At 42.8% G+C, this 20,424-nt stretch overlaps 2 protein-coding genes across 2 annotated transcripts; one reads left to right on the top strand and one right to left on the bottom strand.

The window, feature by feature from the left end:
- Positions 1 to 967: 967 nt before the first annotated feature.
- LOC124023210 (ciliary-associated calcium-binding coiled-coil protein 1-like) lies at positions 968 to 5,247 on the bottom strand (the record flags this gene model as incomplete). The annotated part of the gene is made up of 5 exons (XM_046337745.1): positions 5,207 to 5,247; positions 4,958 to 5,127; positions 2,511 to 2,649; positions 2,267 to 2,339; positions 968 to 1,079 (listed from the first exon to the last, which is right to left on the bottom strand). Coding segments are annotated over exons 2-5 (394 nt in total), but the record flags the coding sequence as incomplete, so codon positions are not given.
- Positions 5,248 to 7,904: 2,657 nt separating this feature from the next.
- LOC124023208 (transmembrane protein 26-like) lies at positions 7,905 to 19,264 on the top strand. Its single transcript, XM_046337744.1, has 6 exons — positions 7,905 to 8,124; positions 8,230 to 8,326; positions 8,903 to 8,992; positions 9,873 to 10,081; positions 13,816 to 13,895; positions 18,757 to 19,264. Exons 1-6 carry the CDS (start codon positions 7,937 to 7,939, stop codon positions 19,017 to 19,019), a joined length of 927 nt encoding a protein of 308 aa, XP_046193700.1. The 5' UTR covers positions 7,905 to 7,936; the 3' UTR covers positions 19,020 to 19,264.
- Positions 19,265 to 20,424: the final 1,160 nt, after the last annotated feature.

Below are 20,424 nucleotides of genomic sequence, written 5' to 3' on the forward strand. Positions count from 1 at the left end.
CAGTAGTCCTACAGTACCTCTTCCTGCTGTTCTACAAGAGTCATGTAATGGAGGTAGTCATCAGTAGTCCTACAGTACAGTACCTCTTCCTGCTGTTCTACAAGAGTCATGTAATGGAGGTAGTCATCAGTAGTCCTACAGTACAGTACAGTACCTCTTCCTGCTGTTCAACAGGAGTCATGTAATGGAGGTAGTCATCAGTAGTCCTACAGTACAGTACCTCTTCCTGCTGTTCAACAGGAGTCATGTAATGGAGGTAGTCATCAGTAGTCCTACAGTACAGTACAGTACCTCTTCCTGCTGTTCAACAGGAGTCATGTAATGGAGGTAGTCATCAGTAGTCCTACAGTACAGTACAGTACCTCTTCCTGCTGTTCAACAGGAGTCATGTAATGGAGGTAGTCATCAGTAGTCCTACAGTACAGTACCTCTTCCTGCTGTTCTACAGGAGTCATGTAATGGAGGTAGTCATCAGTAGTCCTACAGTACAGTACCTCTTCCTGCTGTTCAACAGGAGTCATGTAATGGAGGTAGTCATCAGTAGTCCTACAGTACAGTACCTCTTCCTGCTGTTCTACAGGAGTCATGTAATGGAGGTAGTCATCAGTAGTCCTACAGTACAGTACCTCTTCCTGCTGTTCTACAAGAGTCATGTAATGGAGGTAGTCATCAGTAGTCCTACAGTACAGTACAGTACCTCTTCCTGCTGTTCAACAGGAGTCATGTAATGGAGGTAGTCATCAGTAGTCCTACAGTACAGTACCTCTTCCTGCTGTTCAACAGGAGTCATGTAATGGAGGTAGTCATCAGTAGTCCTACAGTACAGTACCTCTTCCTGCTGTTCAACAGGAGTCATGTAATGGAGGTAGTCATCAGTAGTCCTACAGTACAGTACAGTACCTCTTCCTGCTGTTCAACTGGAGTCATGTAATGGAGGTAGTCATCAGTAGTCCTACAGTACAGTACAGTACCTCTTCCTGCTGTTCAACAGGAGTCATGTAATGGAGGTAGTCATCAGTATTCATGCCTTCTTCCAACGGGGCTACAAAGTCTGCTGAGCTGATCACCTCTATGGTCCTCTGGAATACAGTAAGTCAGGAAATAGAGGTTGTAGTCTCACCCATGATCTTACAGTAGAATATGTTGGATGTTTGCCTTCACATTTGTGAATATATTAAGAAAAGGATCATATTAACTGGTAACAGACCTTGTTAAGGTATCAATGGGAAATCAAACAGACTCATTCATTATAGCTCCAAACTGTCAGGGATAAATCACTAAACTACAGCTCGATCTGGAAATGATGAGGAGTTTATATGTCACATCCTGGAAGTTGCAGCTCCTAGAAAAGAGCTCTGATTGAACAAATCAATTGCATGGGCTCTGATGTTATTATAGGCTCCATACATGCTGTGATAATGAGATCTGATGTTATTATAGGCTCCATACATGCTGTGATAATGAGATTTAATGTTATTATAGGCTCCATACATGCTGTGATAATGAGATCTGATGTTATTATAGGCTCCATACATGTTGTGATAATGAGATTTAATGTTATTATAGACTCCATACATGTTGTGATAATGAGATCTGATGTTATTATAGGCTCCATACATGCTGTGATAATGAGATTTAATGTTATTATAGGCTCCATACATGCTGTGATAATGAGATCTGATGTTATTATAGGCTCCATACATGTTGTGATAATGAGATTTAATGTTATTATAGACTCCATACATGTTGTGATAATGAGATCTGATGTTATTATAGGCTCCATACATGCTGTGATAATGAGATCTGATGTTATTATAGACTCCATACATCACTGATGGTGAGTTCGACAGAGAGGACAGATAAATTCTCTCCTGATGGTGAGTTAGACAGAGATGACAGATAAATGGTCTCCTGATGGTGAGTTAGACAGAGATGACAGATAAATGGCCTCCTGGTGGTGAGTTAGACAGAGATGACAGATAAATGGCCTCCTGATGGTAAGTTAGACAGAGATGACAGATAAATGGTCTCCTGATGGTGAGTTAGACAGAGATGACAGATAAATGGCCTCCTGGTGGTGAGTTAGACAGAGATGACAGATAAATGGCCTCCTGGTGGTGAGTTAGTTAGACAGAGATGACAGATAAATGGTTAGGGACAATGACAGGAAAGGACTCTTTATGGTCACTGCCCTTCCAAGTTACTCACTAGCTTCCTTCAGGAAACCTCAACATACATACGGACACAATGACCCAGGCAGTCTCACCTTCTTCCCAAGGAGCAGCTCCTCTCTAGGTTGGCTGAAGAGAAACTCATAGAGTTGGTAGTTCTGAAAGAGACTATCGTAAAACAGGTGAACCAAGATAAGTAACCAACAGAGCAGAACTTCAACATCCCATATGAGGGTCACTGCTCTGAATGGATTATCACCAGGTAAGTAAGGACAGTGTTCATGTGATATTAATCATGTAGGCCTTACTAAAAAGGCTAATAGAGAAGAGTCTTGCTACCTGCACTTCAGGTAGTCAGTGATGGACATGGCCTGCTCAGCATCAAACAGTGAGTCGACCTCTGGAGAAGGAGACTGGCGCGTTCCTGATATCATCTTGGCCAACTCATTCAGGTTATCAACAAACGGCATCTGCTTCTCTGGGACATTGAGGACAGATATGAATACAGATATTAGCCACAGCCAGTCCATATTGACGTTAGCCATAGGAATCTGACTGGACGTTCATTACTTCTCTCTCTGAGGCAGGAACGGTGCCGTGCCAAGATCAGGACAGCAAGGAGCGTGAGATGTGTCTCGGAAAACATACCTTAATCCAAGGATGGGAGATGGCGCTGTATTCCTAATTATCCCAACTGACAAATCCAGAAGATTGAAATACTTTATCTCAAATGGTGAAGTTTTGGAGGAAATGAACTCTATTTTCTTCGCTCTGCTGTCATGAGGGGGGCAACTTGAAAATTCTCGCAGGGTGGGGTGGGACCCCAACTAAATGTTACTTAGGGCCCACAAAAGGCTGTCTGCATGTGTGGGTATAGATGTGGATATGCAGGCCTGCGAGCCACTGTGACCGGTCATGATGAGTTCAGATTTTGTGGCCCACACCTCAATTTTGTGGCCCACACCCCAAGTTTCGTGGTAACAAATCAAAATTATAGGTTGCGGCTTCCCGGGTGGCGCAGTGGTTAAGGGCGCTGTACTGCAGCGCCAGCTGTGCCACCAGAGACTCTGGGTTCGCGCCCAGGCTCTGTCGTAACTGGCCACGACCGGGAGGTCCGTGGGGCAACACACAATTGGCCCAGCGTCGTCCGGGTTAGGGAGGGCTTGGCCGGTAGGGATATCCTTGTCTCACCAGCGACTCCTGTGGAGGGCCAGGCGCAGTGGTTGCCAGGCACATTGGAGTGTCTCCTCCGACACATTGGTGCGGCTGGCTTCCGGGTTGGATGCACGATGTGTTAAGAAGCAGTGCGGCTTGGTTTGGATTGTGTATCAGAGGACACATGACTTTCAACCTTCGTCTCTCCCGAGCCCGTACGGGAGTTGTAGCGATGAGACAAGATACTGCTAATTGGATACCATGAAATTGGGGTTGAAAAAAAGAGGTAAATTCCAAAAAATAAAAAAAATAATAGGTTGCACAGTAAATTACTCATCTCATACTTTATTCTATACTATGGTATCTCATTCACTTAATAATGTTTACACACATCTTGCATTTCTCATCTCATATGTACATACTGTATTCTATTCTACTGTATCTTAGTCTGTGTATTACTCATCTCATATGTATATACTGTATTATATACTACTGTATCTTAGTCTGTGTATTACTCATCTCATATGTATATACTGTATTCTATTCTACTGTATCTTAGTCTGTGTATTACTCATCTCATATGTATATACTGTATTATATACTACTGTATCTTAGTCTGTGTATTACTCATCTCATATGTATATACTGTATTATATACTACTGTATCTTAGTCTGTGTATTTCTCATCTCATATGTACATACTGTATTCTATTCTACTGTATCTTAGTCTGTGTATTACTCATCTCATATGTATATACTGTATTATATACTACTGTATCTTAGTCTGTGTATTACTCATCTCATATGTATATACTGTATTCTATTCTACTGTATCTTAGTCTGTGTATTACTCATCTCATATGTATATACTGTATTATATACTACTGTATCTTAGTCTGTGTATTACTCATCTCATATGTATATACTGTATTCTATTCTACTGTATCTTAGTCTGTGTATTACTCATCTCATATGTATATACTGTATTATATACTACTGTATCTTAGTCTGTGTATTACTCATCTCATATGTATATACTGTATTCTATTCTACTGTATCTTAGTCTGTGTATTACTCATCTCATATGTATATACTGTATTATATACTACTGTATCTTAGTCTGTGTATTACTCATCTCATATGTATATACTGTATTCTATTCTACTGTATCTTAGTCTGTGTATTACTCATCTCATATGTATATACTGTATTCTATTCTACTGTATCTTAGTCTGTGTATTACTCATCTCATATGTACATACTGTATTCTATCTTAGTCCGTTCCGCTCTGACATCACTTGTCCTTTACTTAGATTTGTGTGTATTGGGTTTATGTTGTGTAATTTATTAGATATTACATGTTAGATATTACTGCACTGTCAGAGCTAGGATCACAAGCGTTTCGCTACACCCACAATAACATCTGCTAATTTTATTTATTTTACCTTTATTTAAATAGGCAAGTCAGTTAAGAACAAATTCTTATTTTCAATGACGGCCTCGAAACAGTGGGTTAACTGCCTGTTCAGGGGCAGAATGACAGATTTGTACCTTGTCAGCTCGGAGATTCGATCTGTGACCGATAAAATTTGATTTGATACTGTCTGTTACCTATAAATCCTATGACTTACCACTGATGTTGTCCAGTAACAATTGCAGTAGAGCCATGATGAATGAGATCTGTTGACAGGTGTAGTTCATCTCCCTGGTCCACCAGAAGCCAGAGACAAAGTAGTCCAACCGGGAAGCCTCCTTCAGACACGTCTGGTAGTTCTTCAAACCAAGTATTTCTTCAAACTGGCTGTTGTAAAACAAAAGGTTGATACATGAAACACTTCCAGATAAACTGGCCAGTAGGCCCATATATCCTCGTTACTTACAATTGCACTTGTTCCACTGTCAAATCCAACAGCGTGTTGATTTGTTCATGGGAAATACGTTTCCATTGAGGGTTGGCTTTTTCAGCATCACTTTCCTGTATTAATTGGATTCAGAACACAAGTTGAGTTTGGTTAGCTGGCCAAACTAGGTTAGTTCTAGCTATGATAACAGTTTGTCAAATAATAACCAGACAAATGATGTAGTAAATATTTCATATAATATTAAATATTAATAGGGTTTTAACATATCTTCCTACTTTGGACGCAACGTCATTTCTATCGTTTGCATTTTTATCCGCTGACTTGTTGCTTTGTTTCGCTTTTGCAGACATGTTTTAGTCACCAGCGTTACCATGGCAACACGTCCACAGTGGACGGGCGGTGAGCTTCCGGTCCGGGTGATGAGCTTCCGGTCCGGGTGATGAGCTTCCGGGCGGTGAGCTTCCGGTCCGGGTGATGAGCTTCCGGGCGGTGAGCTTCCGGGCAGTCTGGTCTATCGAGATGGATAAAGCTGATTCTACAATCGCAGTGTTGTCAACTTAGAGACTCAGTCGCTGTATTTAGCGAGTATTCAGACCCCTCTAGCGACAAATAAAAATCAATTAAAAAACGAACCGCCAATAGCTACTTTCCATTACTGAGGAGTTGGCAACACTGTGTTAGATCTGTCTAGTCAACCTGTAACCAGTGCTGTCCGGAGCGCCGTACTGGTACTTCTCATTTTGGCCGAATAGCATACCGTCTCCTCTATAGTCAATGAAAGTACAGTATCAAGACAGGCAGAAGCTGCTTCTCCAATAGAAAACCAGGCGTTTACATGGTGTCTGGCTGAGATCTAATGTTATTATAGACTCCATACATGCTGTGATAATGACATGGGTAGAGAGAGACATGTCTTCTGGTTAACGGTTGTCTCGCACCGAACTGCGCAAGCCGTCAACTCAAAGGCTTTTGTTTTTGATGAAAATTAAAACGTGTAATTTCTCTCTTTCACTTGGTTGGAGTAATAACATGTTCTGCTACTTAAGACACTAGCTTAAATCTATGTTGTGCTTTTAGATTTCGAGAAAAAGGATCACACAAGATTGAAGGCGGGATCTGCAATGAAGAGAGGACATTCATTTCCTGATTCAGCTTCATACAAATGTATTTGCTTTAGGGTTGTTTTCCAAACACTTAAACGACACACCCTGTCCCCTCAGCCCTCAAATTAAGTGGACGCTTCTGATAACGTTTCAAGTATACACTTGCAGGGCGAAGGAGGCAGGAATGATTTTTAAATGGACCGGACTTTCCCGGAAAGGTGTCAGTCGTTCGTTCCGCGACGACCGGTAGTTTATGGGTGCTTTACATACGCTACAGTCAATTATGATTGTAATTATATTAACTATATCATTATTAATATACGCCTACTGTATGATACCTAGCAAATTAACTAACTAACGTTAGCCTGCCTAGTTGGAACTTCTGAAGAGGGAAATGTTTTTATTTCTACAATTTCCAAAAGCTAACCAAACAAAAACATCATGACTTTTATGAGACGTGTTCGTTCATTACAGACAATGCAATCGCCATCACACTGCCCCATCAAATCCAATTGTATAAGTCACATGCGCCGAATATAACCTTACAGTGAAATGCTTACTTACGAGCCTCTAGCCAACAATGTAGTTTAAAATTATTATTGGGGGGGGGGGGGGGGGGGGGTTTGCTCTGACTTGCACTGTCAACTGTGGAACATTATATAGACAGGTGTGTGCCTTTCCAAATCATGACCAATCAATTGAATTTACCAGTTGGACAATCAAGTTGTAGAAACATCTCAAGGATGATCAATGGAAACAGGATGCAGCTGAGCTCAATTTTGAGTCTCGTAGTCAAAGGTCTGAATACTAATGTAAATAAGGTATTTATGTGTTCATTTTTTATACATTTGTTTTCGATTTGTGATCATGGGGTATAGTGTGGATTGATGAGAAAAAAAAAGAATTGTATCAATTTTAGAATAAGGCTGTAACGTAACAAAATGTAGAAACGGGTCTGAATAGTTTCCGAATGCACCGTATAATAATACTTCCTACATGCAACTCCCTTAAACATGTAACATTTAATTTTACTCAACTAATTGCTTTGCAATTGTAATGGATGTGAAACGGCTAGCTTAGTTAGCGGTGTGCGCTAAATAGCGTTTCAATCGGTTACGTCACTTGCTCTGAGACCTTGAAGTAGTAGTTCCCCTTGCTCTGCAAGGGCCGCGGCTTTTGTGGAGTGATGGGTAACGATGCTTCGTGGGTGACTGTTGTTGATGTGTGCAGAAGGTTCGCGCCCGGGTATGGGCGAGGGGACTGTTTAAAATTATACTGTTACACAATGTCGCGCGTCAAGCGCAGCATTTTGCCACCGGCAGCACCCATTGGGTATTCGTTGTGCGGAGGCTGTTTGAACGTTAAATGACGAGACAGAGGCATTGATGCGAGTAACCACTCTTGTTCAGTACATCACAACACATCCGGGTATCTCAAGCACCCCGGTAAAACACAAGAGTTGAGGGTAATGAACATTTACCAACAGATGGCATCACTGTGCCATCTTACACCCATAACAGAGGCGTGCCTAAACGGTCACTTTTTCAACAGTGTGTTGAAGTGGCTGACAGCGAGCAGACTAGAAGCATGCCCCGTTAATGAGGCAGCTGGAGTTGTATAGTATTTCTCCGACCCAGACAAAAAGATGATATTGAAGTTTATCTGTGCGGTTGTTACCCGGTCGCTATTCCTCCTCATCTCTCTGATAGGAGTATGGAGGGTGGTCTGGGTTAAGAATAATGCTCTTTATTGGTTCTTGACGATCCTTTATCTTCCTCTGGTGGTCGAGATGATTTTAACCCTGAAGAGAAAACAATTACAGGATTATAAATGGTAAATCTAAATAACATAGAACTGTGAAATGACTTTTTCTTAAAGTTTAGTAGCCTTGACTGTTTGTTTTTAATACCTTTTCATGTTATCTTTCCGTGTCTCCAGGTTTTCTCCTGCCATCTTCCTGTTCCTCATCAGTATCATTCCATCTCTATGGATTCTAGAGTTACATCATCAGCAGAACAAAGCTACTGATTCCAGGGTAAGGACTTTGGTCTTCTGTTTTATTTAGGATTTTTAATCATTTATTCCTTCACTTTAGTTGTACATTTATTTGTAACTTGCATAATGAGCGGAAATCATATACTCTGTGTAAATGATGGTGAATGAAATCATGTACTGTGTGTAAATGATGGTGAATGTAATCATGTACTCTGTGTAAATGATGGTGAATGTAATCATGTACTGTGTGTAAATGATGGTGAATGTAATCATGTACTGTGTGTAAATGATGGTGAATGTAATCATGTACTCTGTGTAAATGATGGTGAATGTAATCATGTACTCTGTGTAAATGATGGTGAATGTAATCATGTACTCTGTGTGTAAATGATGGTGAATGTAATCATGTACTGTGTGTAAATGATGGTGAATGTAATCATGTACTGTGTGTAAATGATGGTGAATGTAATCATGTACTCTGTGTGTAAATGATGGTGAATGTAATCATGTACTGTGTGTAAATGATGCTGTTTCTTTTCTATTGTCCATACTGTAGGCTAGAACACATAGTATCGTATGAATTTAACTCATGTACTGTATGTCTGTTCATCCTCAGTGTGACAAACTGGATTCATCTGAAAACATAAAGAGCCTGTTAAACATGTGGAGAGGGAATTCCACCAATGGCAGCGAGACGTTACTCCAGGTGGGCAGAAGCCACAGTGTTTCCTGTGTCCTGCAGGTTTTTCCTACAGGCCTGTCGAGACAGAGGCTGCCTTTAACACCAGTTTGTTTGGTAATGCTGCTGGTGCACCTCAAAGACTTTATTGTGAGCTCAGACTTTTTATAACTAAAATAGATCTACAGAAGTTGTTTTTTAACTAAACAACCCTTAATAAAAACTATTACAAGCTTCGTCATACAGGACTTTTATTCATGTGGCAGACTGCTGCTGGCTGTAGTACCCTCCCTGGCCTGAACTGGGCTCTCCCTTAACCTCTTAGAAAACATTCATTCATGTTTTTAAGGAGATTTTGAGATACTGATCTTTAATAATAACAACACTGGTTGGAGTTACCTAGTCATTAATAACCTCTAATCAGTTATACTAACCACTATGTGTCTCTCTCTGGTTGGAGTTACCTAGTCATTAATAACCTCTAATCAGTTATACTAACCACTATGTGTCTCTCTGGTTGGAGTTACCTAGTCATTAATAACCTCTAATCAGTTATACTAACCACTATGTGTCTCTCTGGTTGGAGTTACCTAGTCATTAATAACCTCTAATCAGTTATACTAACCACTATGTGTCTCTCTGGTTGGAGTTACCTAGTCATTAATAACCTCTAATCAGTTATACTAACCACTATGTGTCTCTCTGGTTGGAGTTACCTAGTCATTAATAACCTCTAATCAGTTATACTAACCACTATGTGTCTCTCTGGTTGGAGTTACCTAGTCATTAATAACCTCTAATCAGTAATACTAACCACTATGTGTCTCTCTGGTTGGAGTTACCTAGTCATTAATAACCTCTAATCAGTTATACTAACCACTATGTGTCTCTCTGCTTGGCCCAACAGGGTTCAGTATCTCTGTTGTCGTCAGTGTGCGCTAACGACTGGATCCTGGCCCTGCACCAGACCCTGTTGATCCTGCTGGTCATAGGGAAGTGGCTGCTCCCTGTTGCAGGAGGGGTGACCAGGGATGAACTGTCTCAGCTCCTCCTCATCTTCGTAGGCACTGCCGCTGACATCCTGGAGTTCACCTCAGAGACACTGTTGGATGTCAAGTAGGTCCCTGACCTCTAACCCCTAACCCCTAAACCCTAACCATAACCTGACATCCTGGTGTTCACCTCAGAGACACTGTTGGATGTCAAGTAGGTCCCTGACCCCTAACCCCTAAACCCTAACCATAACCTGACATCCTGGAGTTCACCTCAGAGACACTGTTGGATGTCAAGTAGGTCCCTGACCTCTAACCCCTAACCCCTAAACCCTAACCATAACCTGACATCCTGGAGTTCACCTCAGAGACACTGTTGGATGTCAAGTAGGTCCCTGACCTCTAACCCCTAACCATAACCTGACATCCTGGAGTTCACCTCAGAGACACTGTTGGATGTCAAGTAGGTCCCTGACCTCTAACCCCTAACCATAACCTGACATCCTGGAGTTCACCTCAGAGACACTGTTGGATGTCAAGTAGGTCCCTGACCTCTAACCCCTAACCCCTAAACATAACCTGACATCCTGGAGTTCACCTCAGAGACACTGTTGGATGTCAAGTAGGTCCCTGACCTCTAACCCCTAACCCCTAAACATAACCTGACATCCTGGAGTTCACCTCAGAGACACTGTTGGATGTCAAGTAGGTCCCTGACCTCTAACCCCTAACCCCTAAACATAACCTGACATCCTGGAGTTCACCTCAGAGACACTGTTGGATGTCAAGTAGGTCCCTGACCTCTAACCCCTAACCCTAACCCCTAACCATAACCTGACATCCTGGAGTTCACCTCAGAGACACTGTTGGATGTCAAGTAGGTCCCTGACCTCTAACCCTAACCCCTAAACCCTAACCATAACCTGACATCCTGGAGTTCACCTCAGAGACACTGTTGGATGTCAAGTGAGTCCCTGACCTCTAACCCCTAACCCTAACCTCTGAGATACTGTCTAATGTCAAGTGAGTCCCTTAACCCCGACCCCTAACCCTTAACCTCAGAAATACTTTCTGATGTAGATATTTTAAGTCAGTAGACATTATATGTAGCCTGAGTGCCAGTCTGTTTCTGCACTCTTGGCATGACAATTCCATAATGAACAGAAACAGACTGGACCCAGGCTATAATACCATGACAATTCCATAATGAACAGAAACAGACTGGACCCAGGCTACAGTACCATGACAATTCCATAATGAACAGAAACAGACTGGACCCAGGCTACAGTACCATGACAATTCCATAATGAACAGAAACAGACTGGACTCAGGCTACAGTACCATGACAATTCCATAATGAACAGAAACAGATTGGACCCAGGCTAAAGTACCATGACAATTCCATAATGAACAGAAACAGACTGGACCCAGGCTACAGTACCATGACAATTCCATAATGAACAGAAACAGACTGGACCCAGGCTATAGTACCATGAACAGAAACAGACTGGACCCAGGCTATAGTACCATGACAATTCCATAATGAACAGAAACAGACTGGACCCAGGCTACAGTACCATGACAATTCCAATAGGAACAGAAACAGACTGGACCCAGGCTACAGTACCATGACAATTTCATAATGAACAGAAACAGACTGGACCCAGGCTACAGTACCATGACAATTCCATAATGAACAGAAACAGACTGGACCCAGGCTACAGTACCATGACAATTCCATAATGAACAGAAACAGACTGGACCCAGGCTATAGTACCATGACAATTCCATAATGAACAGAAACAGACTGGACCCAGGCTACAGTACCATGACAATTCCATAATGATCAGAAACAGACTGGACCCAGGCTATAGTACCATGACAATTCCAATAGGAACAGAAACAGACTGGACCCAGGCTACAGTACCATGACAATTCCAATAGGAACAGAAACAGACTGGACCCAGGCTATAGTACCATGACAATTCCAATAGGAACAGAAACAGACTGGACCCAGGCTACAGTACCATGACAATTCCATAACGAACAGAAACAGACGGGACCCAGGCTACAGTACCATGACAATTCCATAATGAACAGAAACAGACTGGACTCAGGCTACAGTACCATGACCAGAAACAGACTGGACCCAGGCTATAGTACCATGACCAGAAACAGACTGGACCCAGGCTACAGTACCATGACCAGAAACAGACTGGACCCAGGCTATAATACCATGACAATTCCATAATGAACAGAAACAGACTGGACCCAGGCTATAGTACCATGACAATTCCATAATGAACAGAAACAGACTGGACCCAGGCTACAGTACCATGACAATTCCATAATGAACAGAAACAGATTGGACCCAGGCTAAAGTACCATGACAATTCCATAATGAACAGAAACAGACTGGACCCAGGCTACAGTACCATGACAATTCCATAATGAACAGAAACAGACTGGACCCAGGCTATAGTACCATGAACAGAAACAGACTGGACCCAGGCTATAGTACCATGACAATTCCATAATGAACAGAAACAGACTGGACCCAGGCTACAGTACCATGACAATTCCAATAGGAACAGAAACAGACTGGACCCAGGCTACAGTACCATGACAATTTCATAATGAACAGAAACAGACTGGACCCAGGCTAAAGTACCATGACAATTCCATAATGAACAGAAACAGACTGGACCCAGGCTACAGTACCATGACAATTCCATAATGAACAGAAACAGACTGGACCCAGGCTATATTACCATGACAATTCCATAATGAACAGAAACAGACTGGACCCAGGCTATAGTACCATGACAATTCCATAATGAACAGAAACAGACTGGACCCAGGCTACAGTACCATGACAATTCCATAATGATCAGAAACAGACTGGACCCAGGCTATAGTACCATGACAATTCCAATAGGAACAGAAACAGACTGGACCCAGGCTACAGTACCATGACAATTCCAATAGGAACAGAAACAGACTGGACCCAGGCTATAGTACCATGACAATTCCAATAGGAACAGAAACAGACTGGACCCAGGCTACAGTACCATGACAATTCCATAACGAACAGAAACAGACGGGACCCAGGCTACAGTACCATGACAATTCCATAATGAACAGAAACAGACTGGACTCAGGCTACAGTACCATGACCAGAAACAGACTGGACCCAGGCTATAGTACCATGACAATTCCATTAGGAACAGAAACAGACTGGACCCAGGAAACAGTACCATGACAATTCCATAATGAACAGAAACAGACTGGACCCAGGCTACAGTACCATGACAATTCCATTAGGAACAGAAACAGACTGGACCCAGGCTACAGTACCATGACCAGAAACAGACTGGACCCAGGCTACAGTACCATGACCAGAAACAGACTGGACCCAGGCTATAGTACCATGACCAGAAACAGACTGGACCCAGGCTACAGTACCATGACCAGAAACAGACTGGACCCAGGCTATAATACCATGACAATTCCATAATGAACAGAAACAGACTGGACCCAGGCTATAGTACCATGACAATTCCATAATGAACAGAAACAGACTGGACCCAGGCTACAGTACCATGACAATTCCATAATGAACAGAAACAGACTGGACCCAGGCTACAGTACCATGACAATTCCATAATGAACAGAAACAGACGGGACCCAGGCTATAGTACCATGAACAGAAACAGACTGGACCCAGGCTATAGTACCATGACAATTCCATAATGAACAGAAACAGACTGGACCCAGGCTATAGTACCAGTGCAGATAAACATACATGTGAATGTTTCTGCAGCTTCCCTTACCAATGTTAAACCATGTCTCCCACAGGGACAGCAGTCCCAGCATGGTGTACGTCATCCTCGGAGTCTGGACGTGGAGTATGTTCCAGTTTCCTCTCCACCTGTCAGGTACTGTGTGTTTCTATCCTGGCTCTTCTTATGGTTACGGTAACCATCATGTTATTGTACTGTTATACAGGGAATTATGGTAACCATAATGGTATTGCTGTGTTATACAGAGAATTACGGTAACCATAATGTTATTGCTCTGTTATACAGGTGATTACGGTAACCATAATGTTATTGCTGTGTTATACAGAGAATTAGGGTAACCATAATGTTATTGCTCTGTTATACAGGGAATTACGGTAACCATAATGTTATTTCTGTGAAATACAGGGAATTACGGTAACCATAATGTTATTGCTCTGTTATACAGGGAATTACGGTAACCATAATGTTATTTCTGTGTTATACAGGGAATTACGGTAACCATAATGTTATTGCTCTGTTATACAGGGAATTACGGTAACCATAATGTTATTGCTCTGTTATACAGGGAATTACGGTAACCATAATGTTATTGCTGTGTTATACAGGGAATTACGGTAACCATAATGTTATTGCTGTGTTATACAGGGAATTACAGTAACCATAATGTTATTGCTGTGTTATACAGGGAATTACGGTAACCATAATGTTATTGCTGTGTTATACAGGGAATTACGGTAACCATAATGTTATTGCTCTGTTATACAGGGAATTATGGTAACCATAATGTTATTGCTGTGTTATACAGGGAATTACGGTAACCATAATGTTATTGCTCTGTTATACAGGGAATTACAGTAACCATAATGTTATTACTGTGTTATACAGGGAATTACGGTAACCATAATGTTATTGCTGTGTTATACAGGGAATTACGGTAACCATAATGTTATTGCTGTGTTATACAGGGAATTACGGTAACCATAATGTTATTGCTCTGTTATACAGGGAATTACGGTAACCATAATGTTATTGCTCTGTTATACAGGGAATTACGGTAACCATAATGTTATTGCTTTGTTATACAGGGAATTACGGTAACCATAATGTTATTGCTCTCTTATACAGGGAATTACAGTAACCATCATGTTATTGCTCTGATATACAGGGAATTACAGTAACCTTAATGGTATTGCTTTGTTATACAGGGAATTACGGTAACCATAATGTTATTGCTCTGTTCTACAGGGAATGATCAAAATCATATCAAATCAAATTTATTTATATAGCCCCTCGTACATCAGCTGATATCTCAAAGTGCTGTACAGAAACCCAGCCTAAAACCCCAAATAGCAAGCAATGCAGGTGTAGAAGCACGGTGGCTAGGAAAAACTCCCTAGAAAGGCCAAAACCTAGGAAGAAACATAGAGAGGAACCAGGCTATGTGGGGTGGCCAGTCCTCTACTGGCTGTGCCGGGTGGAGATTATAACAGAACATGGCCAAGATGTTCAAATGTTCATAAATGACCAGCATGGTCAAATAATAATAATCACAGGCAGAACAGTTGAAACTGGAGCAGCAGCACGGCCAGGTGGACTGGGGACAGCAAGGAGTCATCATGTCAGGTAGTCCTGAGGCATGGTCCTCGGGCTCAGGTCCTCCAAGAGAGAGAAAGAAAGAGAGAAAGAGAGAATTAGAGAGAGCATACTTAAATTCACACAGGACACCGGATAAGACAGGAGAAGTACTCCAGATATAACAAACTGACCCCCGACACATAAACTACTGCAGCATAAATACTGGAGGTTGAGACAGGAGTGGTCAGGAGACACTGTGGCCCCATCCGATGACACCCCAGGACAGGGCAAAACAGGAAGGATATAACCCCACCCACTTTGCCATAGCACAGCCCCCACACCACTAGAGGGATATCTTCAACCACCAACTTACCATCCTGAGACAAGGCCGAGTATAGCCCACAAAGATCTCCGCCACGGCACAACCCAAGGGGGGGGCGCCAACCCAGACAGGATGACCACATCAGTGAATCAACCCACTCAGGTGACGCACCCCTTCCAGGGACGGTATGAAAGAGCCCCAGTAAGCCAGTGACTCAGCCCCTGTAATAGGGTTAGAGGCAGAGAATCCTGGTGGAAAGAGGGGATTCGGCCAGGCAGATGACAGCAAGGGCGGTTCGTTGTTCCAGAGCCTTTCCGTTCACCTTCCCACTCCTGGGCCAGACTACACTCAATCATATGACCCACTGAAGAGATGAGTCTTCAGTAAAGACTTAAAGGTTCAGACCGAGTTTGCGTCTCTGACATGGGTAGGCAGACCATTCCATAAAAATGGAGCTCTATAGGAGAAAGCCCTGCCTCCAGCTGTTTGCTTAGAAATTCTAGGGACAATTAGGAGGCCTGCGTCTTGTGACCGTAGCGTACGTGTAGGTATGTACGGCAGGACCAAATCAGAGAGATAGGTAGGAGCAAGCCCATGTAATGCTTTGTAGGTTAGCAGTAAAACCTAGAAATCAGCCCTTGCCTTAACAGGAAGCCAGTGTAGAGACGCTAGCACTGGAGTAATATGATCAAATTTTTTGGTTCTAGTCAGGATTCTAGCAGCCGTATTTAGCACTAACTGAAGTTTATTTAGTGCTTTATCCGGGTAGCTGGAAAGTAGAGCATTGCAGTAGTCTAACCTGGAAGTGACAAAAGCATGGATGAATTTTTCTGCATAATTTTTGGACAGAAAGTTTCTGATTTTTGCAATGTTACGTAGATGGAAAAAAGCTGTCCTTAAAATGGTCTTGATATGTTCTTCAAAAGAGAGATCAGGGTCCAGAGTAACGCCGAGGTCCTTCACAGTTTTATTTGAGACGACTGTACAACCAGTAAGATTAATTGTCAGATTCAACAGAAGATCTCTTTGTTTCTTGGGACCTAGAACAAGCATCTCTGTTTTGTCCGAGTTTAATAGTAGAAAGTTTGCAGCCATCCACTTCCTTATTTATGTCTGAAACACATGCTTCTAGCGAGGGCAATTTTGGGGCTTCACCATGTTTATGGTGAATTATGGTAACCATAATGTTATTGCTCTGTTATACAGGTGATTACGGTAACCATGATGTTATTTTTTTAAACATTTTTATTTCACCTTTATTTAACCAGGTAGGCTAGTTGAGAACAAGTTCTCATTTGCAACTGCAACCTGGCCAAGATAAAGCAAAGCAGTTTGACACAAACAACAACACAGAGTTACACATGGAATAAACAAACATACAGTCAATAATACAGTACAAAAATCTATATACAGCATGTGCAAATGAGGTAAGATTAGGGAGGTAAGGCAATAAATAGGCCATGGTGGCGAAGTAATTACAATATAGAAATTAAACACTGGAATGGTAGGATGTGCAGAAGATGAATGTGCAAGTAGAGATAATGGGGTGTAAAGGAGAAAGATAAATAAATAAATACAGTATGGGGATGAGGTAGATTGGAAGGGCTATTTACAGATAAGCTACGTACATGTGCAGGGAACTGTGAGCTGCTCTGACAGCTGGCGCTTAAAGTCAGTGAGGGAGGTAAGAGTCTCCAGCTTCAGATTTTGCAGTTCGTTCCAGTCATTGGCAGCAGAGAACTGGAAGGAGAGGCGGCCAAAGGAAGAATTGGCTTTGGGGGTGACCAGGGAGATATACCTGCTGGAGCACGTGCTATGGGTGGGTGCTGCTATGGTGACCAGTGAGCTCAGATAAGGTGGTGCTTTAGCTAGCAGAGACTTGTAGATGACCTGGAGCCAGTGGGTTTGGCGACGAGTATGTAGTGAGGGCCAGCCAACGAGAGCATACAGGTCGCAGTGGTGGGTAGTATATGAGGCTTTGGTGACAAAACGGATGGCACTGTGATAGACTGCATCCAATTTGCTGAGTAGAGTATTGGAGGCTATTTTGTAAATGAGTCGAAAGCCTTGGCCAGATTGATGAATACGGCTGCACAGTAATGTCTCTTATCGATGGCGGTTCTGATATCTTTTAGTACCTTGAGTGTGGCTGAGGTGCACCCATGACCAGCTCTGAAACCAGATTGCATAGCGGAGAAGGTACAGTGAGATTCGAAATGGTCAGTAATCTGTTTGTTAACTTGGCTTTCAAAGACCTTAGAAAGGCAGGGTAGAATAGATATAGGTCAGTAGCAGTTTGTGTCTAGAGTGTCTCCCCCTTTTGAAGAGGAGGATGACCACGGAAGTTTTCCAATCTTTGGGAATCTCACACGATACGAAAGAGAGGTTGAACAGGCTAGTAATAGGGGTTGCAACAATTTCGGCAGATAATTTTAGAATGAGGGGGTCCAGATTGTCTAGCCCGGCTGATTTGTAGGGGTCCAGATTTTGCAGCTCTTTCAGAACATCAGCTGACTGGATTTGGGAGAAGGAGAAATGGGGAAGGCTTGGGCGAGTTGCTGTTGGGGGTGCAGTGCTGTTGACCGGGGTAGGAGTAGCCAGGTGGAAAGCATGGCCAGCCGTAGAGAAATGCATATTGAAATTCTCAATTATGGTGGATTTATCGGTGGTGACAGTGTTTCCTATCTTCAGTGCAGTGGGCAGCTGGGAGGAGGTGTTCTTATTCTCCATGGACTTTACAGTGTTTCCTAGCCTCAGTGCAGTGGGCAGCTGGGAGGAGATGCTCTTATTCTCCATGGACTTTACAGTGTTTCCTAGCCTCAGTGCAGTGGGCAGCTGGGAGGAGATGCTCTTATTCTCCAGAACTTTTTTGAGTTTGTGCTACAGAATACAAATTTCTGCTTGTAATGTTATACAGGGAATTATGGTAATGGAAATATTTTCCACCAGAATTTCTTGGGACCCAACTGCAAATATATTTATATTTATTTTATTCAGTCAGTATTTATGTATGTGGCGATATTTAGACACAGATTCTGGATTTCAATGTCACTAACTTATCCCACATGACCAGCTGACCAATGTCTCTTCTATCCCCAGTGTCTACCTCCAGACCTGATGAATATTCAGAGGGGGACCAGGGTGTGTCTCTGCTGGCCAGACTAAGGACAGATATCTGGAGCATGGTGGAGAGCCTCTTCGTTCAGGACGGACCCTTCCTGGTGGTCCGCCTCACCCTCATCCTCTACTTCCAGGTCATACACCAGATGCTCATCTTCTTCGCCATCAAGAACTTCCTGGTGGTCATTCTGAACTTCTACCGTCTGTTTGCCATCTACTGCGACTACAAGGCTTCAGGTTGATCTGGGGTTATTGTCACGACTTCCTCAGAAGTCGGTCCCTCTCCTTGTTCGGGCGACGTTCGGCGATCGACGTCACTGGTCTTCTAGCCATCGCCGATCCATTTTCCATTTGTTTTTTGTCTTGTCTTTCCACACACCTGGTTTCAATTCCACTACATTACATGTTGTTTATTTAACCCTCTGTTCCCCCCATGTCCTTGTCCGGGATTATGTTTGTATGTGCTTGTGCACGTTATGCTGGTGTGCGGCAGGTTTTTGTACCATTTATTGATTGTTCTGTTTTTATGAATAAACTGCGCCGTTGGAAACACTGTTTTTGCTCTCCTGCGAACTGATAAATATCTCTGGGTTAGGGTGGTAGAGGGCTGACAGCAGAGGTGTCTGTCTGAACTGATAAATATCTCTGGGTTAGGGTGGTAGAGGGCTGACAGCAGAGGTGTCTGTCTGAACTGATAAATATCTCTGGGTTAGGGTGGTAGAGGGCTGACAGCAGAGGTGTCTGTCTGAACTGATAAATATCTCTGAGGTGTCTGTCTGATAAATATCTCTGGGTTAGGGTGGTAGAGGGCTGACAGCAGAGGTGTCTGTCTGAACTGATAAATATCTCTGGGTTAGGGTGGTAGAGGGCTGACAGCAGAGGTGTCTGTCTGAACTGATAAATATCTCTGGGTTAGGGTGGTAGAGGGCTGACAGCAGAGGTGTCTGTCTGAACTGATAAATATCTCTGGGTTAGGGTGGTAGAGGGCTGACAGCAGAGGTGTCTGTATGAACTGATAAATATCTCTGGGTTAGGGTGGTAGAGGGCTGACAGCAGAGGTGTCTGAACTGATAAATATCTCTGGGTTAGGGTGGTAGAGGGCTGACAGCAGAGGTGTCTGTATGAACTGATAAATATCTCTGGGTTAGGGTGGTAGAGGGCTGACAGCAGAGGTGTCTGTCTGAACTGATAAATATCTCTGGGTTAGGGTGGTAGAGGGCTGACAGCAGAGGTGTCTGTCTGAACTGATAAATATCTCTGGGTTAGGGTGGTAGAGGGCTGACAGCAGAGGTGTCTGTCTGAACTGATAAATATCTCTGGGTTAGGGTGGTAGAGGGCTGACAGCAGAGGTGTCTGTCTGAACTGATAAATATCTCTGGGTTAGGGTGGTAGAGGGCTGACAGCAGAGGTGTCTGTCTGAACTGATAAATATCTCTGGGTTAGGGTGGTAGAGGGCTGACAGCAGAGGTGTCTGTCTGAACTGATAAATATCTCTGGGTTAGGGTGGTAGAGGGCTGACAGCAGAGGTGTCTGTCTGGATTTTTAACAGTCACAGCTACTGACAAATTATGAACATAAGATTGTTCATGTTTGTTTGATCTCTCTGGGCGCTTCCCCTTTAATGCCCAATTAAATAGTGCTTCTCCT

The sequence above is a fragment of the Oncorhynchus gorbuscha genome, unplaced genomic scaffold (assembly GCF_021184085.1).
Source record: "Oncorhynchus gorbuscha isolate QuinsamMale2020 ecotype Even-year unplaced genomic scaffold, OgorEven_v1.0 Un_scaffold_1544, whole genome shotgun sequence".
In the NCBI taxonomy this organism is placed as follows: Eukaryota; Metazoa; Chordata; class Actinopteri; order Salmoniformes; family Salmonidae; genus Oncorhynchus; species Oncorhynchus gorbuscha.